At 48.0% G+C, this 12,087-nt stretch overlaps 2 protein-coding genes and 1 pseudogene across 2 annotated transcripts; 1 reads left to right on the forward strand and 2 right to left on the reverse strand.

Annotated features, from left to right (window-relative positions):
* Positions 1 to 859: 859 nt before the first annotated feature.
* On the forward strand, positions 860 to 3,498 carry LOC124701126 (nascent polypeptide-associated complex subunit beta-like). Its single transcript, XM_047233171.1, has 6 exons — positions 860 to 919; positions 1,315 to 1,382; positions 1,984 to 2,132; positions 2,229 to 2,285; positions 2,883 to 2,921; positions 3,070 to 3,498. The coding sequence occupies exons 2-6, from the start codon at positions 1,315 to 1,317 to the stop codon at positions 3,285 to 3,287; spliced, it is 531 nt and encodes a 176-aa protein (XP_047089127.1). The 5' UTR covers positions 860 to 919; the 3' UTR covers positions 3,288 to 3,498.
* Positions 3,499 to 5,455: 1,957 nt separating this feature from the next.
* On the reverse strand, positions 5,456 to 7,414 carry LOC124701127 (ananain-like). The gene is made up of 3 exons (XM_047233172.1): positions 7,381 to 7,414; positions 6,064 to 6,167; positions 5,456 to 5,982 (listed from the first exon to the last, which is right to left on the reverse strand). The coding sequence occupies exons 2-3, from the start codon at positions 6,158 to 6,160 to the stop codon at positions 5,711 to 5,713; spliced, it is 369 nt and encodes a 122-aa protein (XP_047089128.1). The 5' UTR covers positions 6,161 to 6,167; positions 7,381 to 7,414; the 3' UTR covers positions 5,456 to 5,710.
* Positions 7,415 to 10,333: 2,919 nt separating this feature from the next.
* LOC124694250 lies at positions 10,334 to 11,862 on the reverse strand (annotated as a pseudogene).
* Between the last annotated feature and the right edge of the window lie 225 nt (positions 11,863 to 12,087).

Raw genomic sequence — 12,087 nt, forward strand, 5'->3', positions numbered from 1 at the left:
CCGCGTCAGCCAGGAACTTGGCGTCCCTGACCGGGTCGAGGAGGTCGCCCGTGTTGTTGTCGTCGTCGAACTCCTCGTCGGAGCTCGAGGCCGGGGGAGGTGGAGTGGGAGGTGGAGGTGAAGGCGCAGCAGCCTGGCCGCGGCCGGCGCTGCTCATGGTGGCTCCGGTGGAGGCTGAGCGGCAGCGACGCTACGGTGGAGGTTATGCGGCGGCTAGGGTTTTGTGGGGAGGAGGTGAGATGCTGACGCCCCTGTTTATATAGTTCAGAGGCAGGGCGACGACCGCGGCACGCGTGGCTACGCCATTTCTTCGTGCGCAGAGGTAGGCGATGGCCGCGCGCCACGCGAGGCATCGCCATTTACGCGGCCTGCCGAAGCGACGCATCGGCGCCAGTACTAGCGGAGAAGACGCATCGACGTTGGATCACTGCCAGGAGAACCAGACGAAATGTCCGCTAGACGCAGCGTCCGCAGAGACGCATCCGATACGTATATTTGGACCTGGTTTGCGTCATCGTGGACGGCTCGGTTACTTTGCGTGATCCCGCTGGAGAAGATACCAGACGTATTTCCGGTGGACGCAAACGGTCGCTCAGCGTCCGGTTGAGATGCCCTAAGAAGACATTTGCTAGGAACACGAATGTAGGATAGGAGGTGATGACACCATTCCGACTCCCGACTTTGTACACCTCCTGGGTTGGGTTGGGCACACATGACGTGGCATCCCTGAACCTCACACCTCCCCTCCCCGTGCTGATCGGACGGCCAGGATCGACCGCGCGGCTGTTAAAACCCTAACACCCAGCCGGGCCGAGCAAGCCCCGTTCCGCAGTGGTTGGCCTCTGGAGCCCTATCTACTGCTAATCCCCTTTCCCCTGCCCGCCGCCGCCACCGCCACCGCCGACGTCGCCTGCCCAAGGTGAGTCCGCCGCGCCCATCTCCTCTCCCCCTCTCCGCCAAGCTGCGCAGCGCTCGGTAACCGCACCTTCTAATTCGATCTCGTGGCGGATGGGCCGTGGGTGGATCGAATGGTACGGTCGATCCGTCGTGCTTGTTGAATCCACAGTCCGGGTTATTATGGTAGATGTGTTCCGCTCCGTCCATGGCTTAGGTTCGATTCGCCCGAGGGGGCAGGCAGGCCGGCAGGGGGAGGAGCGAGCGTGCGCTCGCGAGATTCGGTTTAGCTACTGTGGTGTCGTCTCAGGCTGGTTGGGTCGCTAGGCTAGGGATGAACTTTCTGCTCTGGTACTGCGAGATCCCTTTCTGCTCTCATGCCCCGTTACTAAACCCAGCGCTCGTGTGTATATCGTGCAGATGAATGTCGACAAGCTGAAGAAGATGGCCGGTGCCGTGCGCACCGGGGGCAAGGGCAGCGTCCGCAGGTTTGCTCTCTCTCTCTCTCTCTCTCTCTCTCTGCTTGCTTTGTTGCTACCTTGCGCATAAGTAGTGCCGTTGGTCTTGGTATGATGAGCAGCAGCACTTCCTGCTTTACCTGTGGAAGCCGTTTGCTTCAGACATGAAATGTTTCCTCACAATGAATATCTTGTGCCCTGTGAATCATTTTTGCCAGCTACCCTGTGTAAAAAATGCATAATATGCAAAGTGCTGGCTAAGCTTATTTAGAGTGTTTCCTCACAATGAATATCTTGTGCCATGTGAATTGTCTTTGCTACCTATCCCGTGTAAAAATGCCTAATATGGGACATGCTAGCTAAGCTTATTCATTATCAACCAACATGCTTGTTTCGCATTGTGAAATGATGTCACCTAACATCTCTTAATTGACGCTCTGTCAACCGGTTCTGCTAGCTATCTTGTGTAGAATTGCTAGATTTGAAGCTGTGCTAGCTATATAAGCATATTGATTATCATCCAAACATGGTGGTTTTACATTTCTAATTTGATCCGTAAGCATAATTTGAGTACAAATATATGAAGCATTTCTCCTCTGGTTAATACTTAGTTTCCCACTACTGATGGCAGGAAGAAGAAGGCGGTTCACAAGACCACCACCACTGATGACAAGAGGCTTCAGAGCACCTTGAAAAGAGTAGGAGTGAACACCATTCCTGGTATTGAAGAGGTCAACATCTTCAAGGATGATGTAGTCATCCAGTTTCAGAATCCCAAAGGTGAAACGTTGCCTTGTTAAACCAGTACTTCTACGGAAGTAAGGATCCACCCACAACGTGTTTCTTCTAACATTGGTATTTGTTGGTTTCCTGCAGTGCAAGCATCCATTGCTGCAAACACATGGGTGGTCAGTGGAACACCACAGACAAAAAGTAAGTCTAGCTTTAGAATCTTCATGGCTTAATTGTTTGATTAAACAGCCTTCTTTACCTGGAGCAACATAAATACACCTTGTGAACTGCTTTGGCAGTGATCTGAACTTGACTTTTACATCTACTTTTATGCCTCATGGGTACATAAATTAATATTATAATGTAGACGGCACATGGTATCAACTTAAATTGCATGACTTTTGTACATCAAAATCAGATTGATTATGTTTCCAAAGGCAGGTTGCAGTTTACTAATGCTAATATCACGAAATTGCACCGTAGCTAAACTCTCCAGGATTAGTTACTATATTTAATTCATCCATGTTTCTTTGTAAGTTGATTTACACATGCAATAAAAGTTGAGGCAAACCAAATTACTCCCTCCAATTCAAATTAATTGGCTCCACTTTATCTATATATAGATGTATCTAGTCAACATATGCATCTAGGTACTTTCAGTATCTAGATAAAGTGGAGTCAATTAATTTGAATCGGAGTGAGTATTAAATTCCAGCTCCATCATATATGTTCTTTTGTGAGCACTCCATTCTTGAACTTGAATAACTGAAATTTCTTCTTTGACTCTTTCTTCTACAGAGCTGCAAGATCTGCTGCCAACGATTATCAACCAACTGGGTATGACTCTTTACATTGTTTCATTAGTCAAAGAATTATTCCCTATATTTCTGGTGAAATGTCTTGGTACTGCTTGAATAGCACCATGAGTGAACTGAGCATGTGCCTTTATAGCAGTATGTCTCATTTGGAAGTTCCTTACTTGCAGGCCCTGATAACTTGGACAACCTGCGGAGGCTTGCTGAGCAGTTCCAGAAGCAGATGCCTGGTGCTGATGCTGGGGCCAGCATTGGTGCCGCTCAGGACGACGATGATGATGTTCCGGATCTCGTCCCAGGAACAACCTTTGAAGAGGCTGCAGAGGAGAAGAAGGAACCTGAAGCGAAGAAGGAACCGGAGGCAGAGGAGAAGAAAGAATCGTCGTAATCTTGCTGCGTGTGGTCCTAGTCCATTGTTGTGAAGGGTTGTTGGTCCAGTGTTGGCATCCACTGTGCCAGAGACTGCTCTTGTGAGAACTCTGGCCTATCTTTCATTTCTGTGCTCTCCGGTTTTGTCTTGGCCGCGGGTTCTGTCCAAACCAACGGCAGAACTGAACTGAGTTTTACGATATCTATGTTTACCATTTGCATGTTTTCCAGATGCACAGCTCCAATGTTGTTTGATGGATAGGTGTTCAGATATATATATGCCATCCAAATCCAGTTACATACGTTTCTTTTTGGAGAGAATGCGAGTTGTTTTTATAACATGCGCTCCTGTGAAACTGTGTTGGCTTTAGAATCCCTGAATGTGTTATAATTTTTGGAAATCCTGAGTTGTCACAAGTTCAACTTTTGAATATTCTAAACCAAATAGTCATGTATTCGTTGGATAATTCTTTTCACATGCAACAACGAGCATGTTGCAACACATCACTTTCTTTTTAAGCTTGTCGATGCCCAGTTTCAGCTGGAGGTGCTGGTCAGTGATGAACAGCAGCCAAATGATGAAAAACTAAAGTACAGTCAATTGCCCTTAACCTGAAGTGAAATTGTATTACAGAGTAAGCAATTTCGTTTCGCCAGAGCAGTGGTCGCTCAGATCAAGAGGAAGTCATACGATCAGCATATGCAGACTGGCCGTGGAAATTCTAAAAAATAGAGCCGAGATGTTTGCCATCCGCAAAGAAAAACAACCGTTAATTAGTTCTTCTCCAGCAGGAGAGTACGTATACGGTATACCCTGATCTTTCAGCAAGGCAAGAGATGCATTCTGAGAAAACTCTGACAGACTGGGTGAAAAAGAAGGGAATATCTTTGAAAGCAACTGATATATATTGTTCAACCTTGTCAAGCTCTAACACATTGAGCAGACCAATGATGGGAATATCTTTGAAAGCAACAGATATTCTCCATAAAAAATCTCCCTGTTTCGCCGTGGGGCAAACAAGTTCGCCGACAGGAACGAGGAGGAGCTCAGCTGGTTGTGCAGGGGCGGTGTTGTGCCCGCCGATGAGTTTTGCCGGACTCCGACGCGGCCGAGATCAACAACGATGATGCAACCGTCACTTGTTGTAGCTAGCTAGTTCCCTGCCTGTATGCTTCTGAACCTTCAGCGAGTGAAGGTGCATTAGCTAGCTATATGGGTTGCATCATTGGTGGAGTCAAGACCTGGATGGAATCCTTGCTTTTGATTGACCTTGTGTGCTGTTTCTCAGCAGCTTACGGCTACTAGTTAGCCCAAAACCAAAGATGTACGGGTGGATAAGCGGCCTGGCCTCGCGTTTTTTTTGCGGGTATGCTCATAGACGAACCGCGACATTCGCCTGAGCATCTTGTACCGCATCGCCTTCTCCTCCTCGTCCTCGTACCTGCGGCCGTGCTTGACCATCCACTCCGCAAACCTCCTCTTCATGGCTTTCTCCTCCATAGTTTCCTTCCCCGTCTAGGGCCTCGTTGAAATGATCACCTGGGTTCCGAGCTGAAACTTTGAGGGAGGCAAGGTTGATGAGTGGTCAGGTAATTGAAGACTAGCATGCAAAAAACTGAGGCAGATTTACTTCAGACCTACTACTGACTTCTCCGTATCGTCGCCGTTGTTGTCATCATCATCATTCGTCTTGAAATTATGCAAGGACATTCCTGAATTAGCACCATGGCCACTCGCCGCTAAAGAAGGCACTACTGAATTACAGGTCGGAGGGCAGCAAGACACAACACAAGCATCAGTAAAACCACGCACAACCAAAACTTAATACCACTGAATAATAAATATAACTCCTAATGCAGCCAGATCGTAGTCTTCAGTGATCAATTCAGTCTTCAGTTGTGCAGAATCAGTTTCTAACATCATTAGCAGCAATAGTTTTACCATTTTCGTGCGTCTTGCAACAAACCCCCAGCCACAATTTTTTGCATGTTCAATTCATTTGAACTTGACCGTCTTACAGTGCAAAATAATAATGTACCTAACCTTCATACTTATATGGAAATACTTTTGTACTTACATGCCAGTCTAGAGATTTATATTTTTGGGTAATAACATGATAATGTACATGTGTACATTTAATATGCTTGATTGCTGGATGATGACAATGTATTTTGATTTTGACACACTTTAGGAACAAGAACAACACACAGAGTCAACCAGTAGCATGGGTTCCGAGTCTTGACTTGCAAAATATAGATCTATGATATGATAGAATCCATAAAGCTAGCTAATACACCCTGATTTCATGAAGGTTCTTAAGTACGTCCACCATCAATAACACATTAAGTTAAGGTTATCACTCTAACATACATATATAGCACAACAGTTGCACAAGATACTCATAGCAGGAACGATCTAAAACTGATAGTTGCCACTTGCCATCATATACGAACCCTGGAAGCTCCGCTTGGCCTCTCTTCAGCAGTTCTGTCGGCGAAATCGTTTGTTCCAACGGTGGATAAAGCCCCGGGCCTCAAGTTAAGCTCGTCAACGCGTTGTGCCGTACTCTTGAATATCTTGTACCGCATCGCCTTCTCCTCATTGTCCCTGTACCTGCGGTCGTACTTGATCATCCACTCTTCAAACCTTTTTTTCATGGCTTTCTCCTCATAGGTTTCCTCCTCCAGGAGCTCCTGGTAAATCAGCTTGCGGGCTGCAATCGGCGAGGCAAGATTTATGGTCAGAGAAAATTAACAAGGCAGGATATCCAAATCAAAGCAGATTCATTTCGTACCTGCTGGCTCTTCAGGGTCATCTTTCAAATACAAAATACCAACCCCAAAGAGAGACAAGGCACCCACTGTCACAACACTACGATGCAATTCACCCATGGGCAACCTGCATATTAAGGGTATGAAGAATTAGATGAGACTGACTGGAACAAACTCCAGGTTTCCAACATCCAGTAATCTTACTCTAATGCTGCTTAGAACAATCAAATCAAACTAGCATATCAAATACAAACTACAATGTATCAGAATATCAGTCCTGTTACTAGACATAGTTGAAAATTTATTTAATTTTAGACAACAAGTCATTGAGAAGTTTTTCAATATCCCTCACTCAACTTATATCACTCTTACTCTTAGGCTTAAGTTTCATCATTTTGACTAATATTTTTCAATCCTCGTGAGCAATAGAACCAAATTCCACCTTCTGCAGTTATTAGGAAAGCACAAAAACCAAACAAACAAACACAGCTAATACAACAACTGCACAACAGCTGGAGCTATGAAATCATCACTTCTTGCTCATGCTTAATCAAAATGTACATCTTCTATCTCTACAACCTGTGTTGTCCGTTGCAGCTCGATCTGGGTTTCATGCCTTGCATAGTGCCAAAACGAAAAACTTCAGAACTAGTGTGGATGTTCAAGTTCAAATAAACCTTAAAATGAAAAGCAACAGCAACACTGACCCTCAGTCTCTTCCAAGCATCTAAAGTTGGCTAGCAAAATAGCAGGCTCACATGGCAATAATTAGATGAGACTGAATGGGACACACTCCATGTTCCCTAAATCATATTAATCCATGATTCGATTTGAAAATACAATAAATCTTACTTACTGCTCACTTGAAGAATCTAAACAAACTAGCGAATCAAATAAGTCTAAGTTTCAGAATATGAGTCCTGTTACAAGACATAGTTATGACAACCATTAAAATTTATCTAAATACTACAGGCAACTACTAGGTTGAGAAGATTTTCAAGACCCAGCAGTCAACTTATATTCCTCATACTCTTAGGCTTGTATTTGATAACTTTGAATAGTTTGTCAGTCATCATGGGCAAAAAAACACACCTTGTGTCACTAATACGCAAGCACAAAACAGTAAACGGCCACAATCAAAACCCTAAATTCCACAACTATAAAAACATCACCTCTTAACCCGATCGAATTTTACTGGGACTGCAAGGAAGGAATCCCTTTGTACATGAACCGGTCTAATTTGTTACTGGAGGAAAAGATTTGGAGATAGATCAAGCGCCAAAATCAAACTGCCAACCTACATACATCAACATCGTATAAGCTGAAAACGGGTAAACTACCTGCCAGGGAAGCCAGATCCACCCACATCGCTAGTAAGTGTCCTCTGCACAAGATGATAGTAAATTCATCACGCGCATAGAGGAAGAGAGACAGAGAGGGAATTTGTGACGTACAGCCTGACGCAGGAGCCTCGCGGATCCTAAGGCTTGCCCGCAGATCCGGCGTGAGGAGAGCCTCCCGGCGACGAGAGAGCCGAACAATCGAAGTGGCGACATGATACGCCGCGATCTTCGGTGCCTCGTGTTCTAGGGTTTCCGCAGGCCATGTGGCCCATCTTTTACCGAGTGTACTATACATATATACTGATTGGCTTCATTTTTTCTTGAAAAAACAAGATTGGCTTCATTTTTTCCAAATAAAAAAAGAGCACAATCCTCTCTTCTTTCTACGCCAATAAAATCCTTTCTTATTCTTTTTTTGCACGAAAACAATCCATGTAAAAAAAATGCATCCTGATCATCTAATAAAACACTTTTTTCAGCATCTGAGCACTTGTTCATGTCTCATTCACCATTTTTCTTTTCTTTTTCCACATTCATTGCTCTTCACGTCGTCCAACTGCCGCATCCTCCTACATCAATCAGTACAAACACATTCGTCGGCAGGAGCATGGCCCTTCCTCAAAAACCCTCGTTCCTCACTTGAGCTAGATCCTTACGTGTGCCGCACCTCTCCCTAACATCACCATTTTCTCCTTTATCTATTTCAAACCATCGTTTTTTAGAGATGGTTAGAAAAAGGCTGACCTACGAAAAGTTTTTACTCGAGTCAAATGTTGTGTTCTAGGATTTCCATCTTCCTTGCTTCGATTGGGAGTCGTTTGGCGGTGACTTCCGGACTGACTCCACCTAGCATAAACAAAGGCGATGAGCAAGCTAATGGGCCGTAGACCATGTGGCCCATCTTTTATATATATATATACACTGATTGTCTTCATTTTTTCGTGAAAAAACAATATTGGCTTCATTTTGTCCAAACAAAAAAAGAGCACAATCCTCTCTTCTTTCTAGGCCAATAAAATCCTTTCTTATTCATTTTTTGCACGACAACAATCCATGTAAAAAAATGCATCCTGATCATCTAATAAAAAACTTTTTCACCATTTGAGCAGCTTTTCATGTCTCATTCACCATTATTATTTTTTCCTTTTTCCACATCCATTGCTCTTCACAACATCAAACTAACGCATCCTCCTCCATCGAATCAGCACAAACACATTGGTCGGCAGGGGCATGGCCCTTCCTCAAAAACCCTCGTTCCTCACTTGAGCTAGATCCTTATGTGTGCCGCACCTCTCTCTAACATCACCATTTTTTTTCTATTTCAAACAAATAGCGCGCTAAATGAAATAGCGCCGGTCTCCTTTAAACGCTATGGAGGCTATGCTGTGCTAATAGCGAGTTATATTTGAAATAACATTTTGAAAAAATACCAGATTTAGCCTAAAAATAAAATATTTTGCCAAAAGTGAGTCCAAAAGCGACTGAAATATCTTTTGAAACGTTTATCCGAATTACGATCAGTTTTTACCATTGCGCCATGTTTGATAGGCTTCGAGAATCTTTTTTTTGTACCCGCCTCTCCCTCCCCTCCCAACCCTAGCTGCCACCGGCGGCTTTCTCCATACCTAGCCGACTGCAGCCCCCTTCTTCCTCCATGACGCCCTTTGAGCCCGTCGCACCTCATCCCGACTCCCACCTATGGGCGCAAGCCACCGCCATCTAGAGCGTACGCTCCCTCATCCCGGTCGTCCTCGACTTCAAGTCCAACGCCTTCCCCAAGTGGCACACGTTCTTCAACATCGCCGACATCTTGACGAAGGGTCTTCCATCACCGTTGTTTCTGGATTTTTGGTTAGTATCAACGTCCATTCTCCTCCGGTTGTGATTCCTGGGGAGTGTTAGACATATATGTCACGTAGCATGACATATCCCATAATCCTCTAAATCGCGTTGAGTCCTTATTTGTATGATCTACCATTTATGATTAGAATTGTAATATTTGTCTATATATACATGCAATGGAAAATGCCTAAGTGTGGTCAATCTTCTCACAAACACAATCAATTAAGGTCATGCCTTGGGTTTTCACCCTGCAAGTTTAGAAACTGAAATTCTTTGGTGCTCTCGCCCCCACTTGTTGATTCCGGTGCTACAATCAGCAAGCCAAAACCCCATGGTCATCAGGACTTAAACCACCATAACGAGTTACCAAATCTCAGCTTCCATTTCATTCTCCACGACTGACTTCACCGTTGAAAGAAAGACATGTAACACGATGGCAACATATTGCAGAGTTTTGAATCGCTCCCTCTAAAATCGGACAGTAAAAAAAACATGTCTACCCACGAGCAAATACCATCCCATCCATCCAGCAATCTCCGACAGGTCGTCCGTTAGAGTTCACCGGTGGATCATTTCAAAACTCGACACTCCTGCTAGATCAATGAAGAGTGGCAACAATTAATTTTTTATCATGGTGTGAGAGGGATGTTAGGACCACCTCCATTATTCTAGGCGAGCCGGTAGTCCGTACGCCACCAACCAGCTCCCAGCGGGGCAAGTCGACGCACCAGCCATGGCTATGGGTGACTCCTGACAATGCCACGAGGCCGGGAGACTAGGCCACCACACGATCTGGTCGATTTAACATGTGGGTTTGCAGTTTCATGGTGTCATGGACTTGAAGAAGACAGTAGACGATCGATCCCCTGGGTCCAGTACTGAAAAAAAACGGTTTTGCTATGTCTCAGTCAACTGAGATTTTCTTAAGTCTAAGTCAACTACAAAAATTGCTTTGAGTTGCACTTTTCTGTTAAAAAAGTGCAATTGCACTTTTCTGCCAGAAATGTGCAACTGGACCAAGTTGTACTTTTTTTTAAACTGCAGTTGCACTTTTCTAAGGTAGTCAACTGAGACATAGGCACACCCAAAAAAAAAAAAGCTACCCGGCCTACACGACGACGTCTAGAAATGAATCAATCGTGCCATTCATTGCCGGCCGTCCACCACCACCAGTGCTTCTCACGTCCCACGCACGCCGAACGGCTGCCGCGGCGGCCTGTAACGAACCGTAAGACGACCCTCCGCACTCCACCGCCTTCAGGCAGGCGGCCTTGGCCTCCGCAGCCCGCTCCCTCGCCTGCCTCCCCTCCGTGCCGCTGCCGTCCATGAGGCACCGTAGCGCCCGCTCCAGCTCCGCCGCCTCGACCAAGTTATTCCTCTTCCTGTCCACGTCCATCTTGACGGCCACGCCCATGGCGACCACGAGCTCGAACGCATTCAGGTGCTGCTCGGCGTACAGCGGCCATGGCGCCATCGGCACGCCGAACCGCAGGGCCTCCAGCACCGAGTTCCAGCCGCAGTGCGTCACAAAGCCACCCACGGCGGGGTGGGCGAGGACCTCCCTCTGCGGCGCCCACGCCGGCCAAACGAGACCTCCCCCCTCGTCCGATCCAAGAATCCCTGCGGGAGCAGCTCCAGGCCGTCGGCGTCCGGCGGTGGCGTCCGTAGAACCCACAGGAACCGGTGCCCGCTTCGCTCGAGACCAACGGCGGCCTCCCTCACCTGCGTCGCTCCGAGGAATCCCATGCTGCCAAAGCAGAGGAAGACCACCGAGCCCCGTGGCTGCGCGTCGAGCCACCGGAGGCACTCGTGGTCACTGCTATCAGCAGCTGACGGGATCACCGGTCCGATGGGGTACACAACAGGCGGCGGGCGCCCGGGCATGCACCGCCCTCCGCGACCGCCGCAACCACCGCCGGTTCCAGCTCGGCCACCGTGTTCAGGATTATGCCCGCGGCCTCCGCGAGTCGGCCACCATGGTACGCGGTGTCCGCGTAGCTAGGGCTGCTTTTCACCATCACGGACGCCGGCATGCACGAAGCCGGCAGCGGCGGCAAGCCGGGCACGTCGTGCACCACCAGCTCCCCGTCCATCTCCGCGAAATCCGCGGGCACCTCCTCGTGGAGCGCCGGCAGCCGCATCATGAGCGCGAGCATGGCGGCAGACGACGCGAAGTACACGTACGCCGGCACGCCGAGCTCGCGCGCGACGTCGAGCATGGTCGTGGAGGTGAACTCGACGACGAGCGCGACTGCGGGGCCGGGCAGCGCGGCCACGGCGTCCTTTACGTGCGGCGCGTGGAGATGGATGTAGCGGGAGGTGAACTCCTCGACGGTCGCGCAGTCCGTCGGCGGTTCCACGGGCGGGAGGTGGCGGAAACTCACCACGCCGCCGTTGGCCTCGCGTGCGACGTGCGCGGCTACCTCCAGAGCGGACTCGCGCGTCGGTGCGCCCATGACGAGCACGGTGAGCGAGAAGCCGGCGCCGAGGGCCGCAACGAGGAGCTTGCCGGCCTCGAGCGTCGGCATGAAATGGCCCGACGCCCAGACCGGCAGGAGCACGACCGTCGGCGTAGCCATGGAAACGCGCGCGAGCTCCTAGTTTGGCTCTCAGTTATCTGGGTCTGGGTGGTGCATGCGCTCTTTGGCTCTGCAGGGGTCAACTTGTTTTCTGCTCTAACCTTATGACAACCGATCGAGTGAGTGATGCCACGCTCGCCACGTTGGTGCGAAAAAAACCACTGCTGCTCACTGATTATTCAGCCATTAATTTAGAAGGCGACGCTACGATCGAGCTGTTCAGGCCATGAGCTTAACTCGAGGCTGGGAGGTTTATGCTCCGTCCTTTGCAACGAACGCCTTC

This window comes from Lolium rigidum, chromosome 3 (assembly GCF_022539505.1).
Source record: "Lolium rigidum isolate FL_2022 chromosome 3, APGP_CSIRO_Lrig_0.1, whole genome shotgun sequence".
In the NCBI taxonomy this organism is placed as follows: domain Eukaryota; kingdom Viridiplantae; phylum Streptophyta; class Magnoliopsida; order Poales; family Poaceae; genus Lolium; species Lolium rigidum.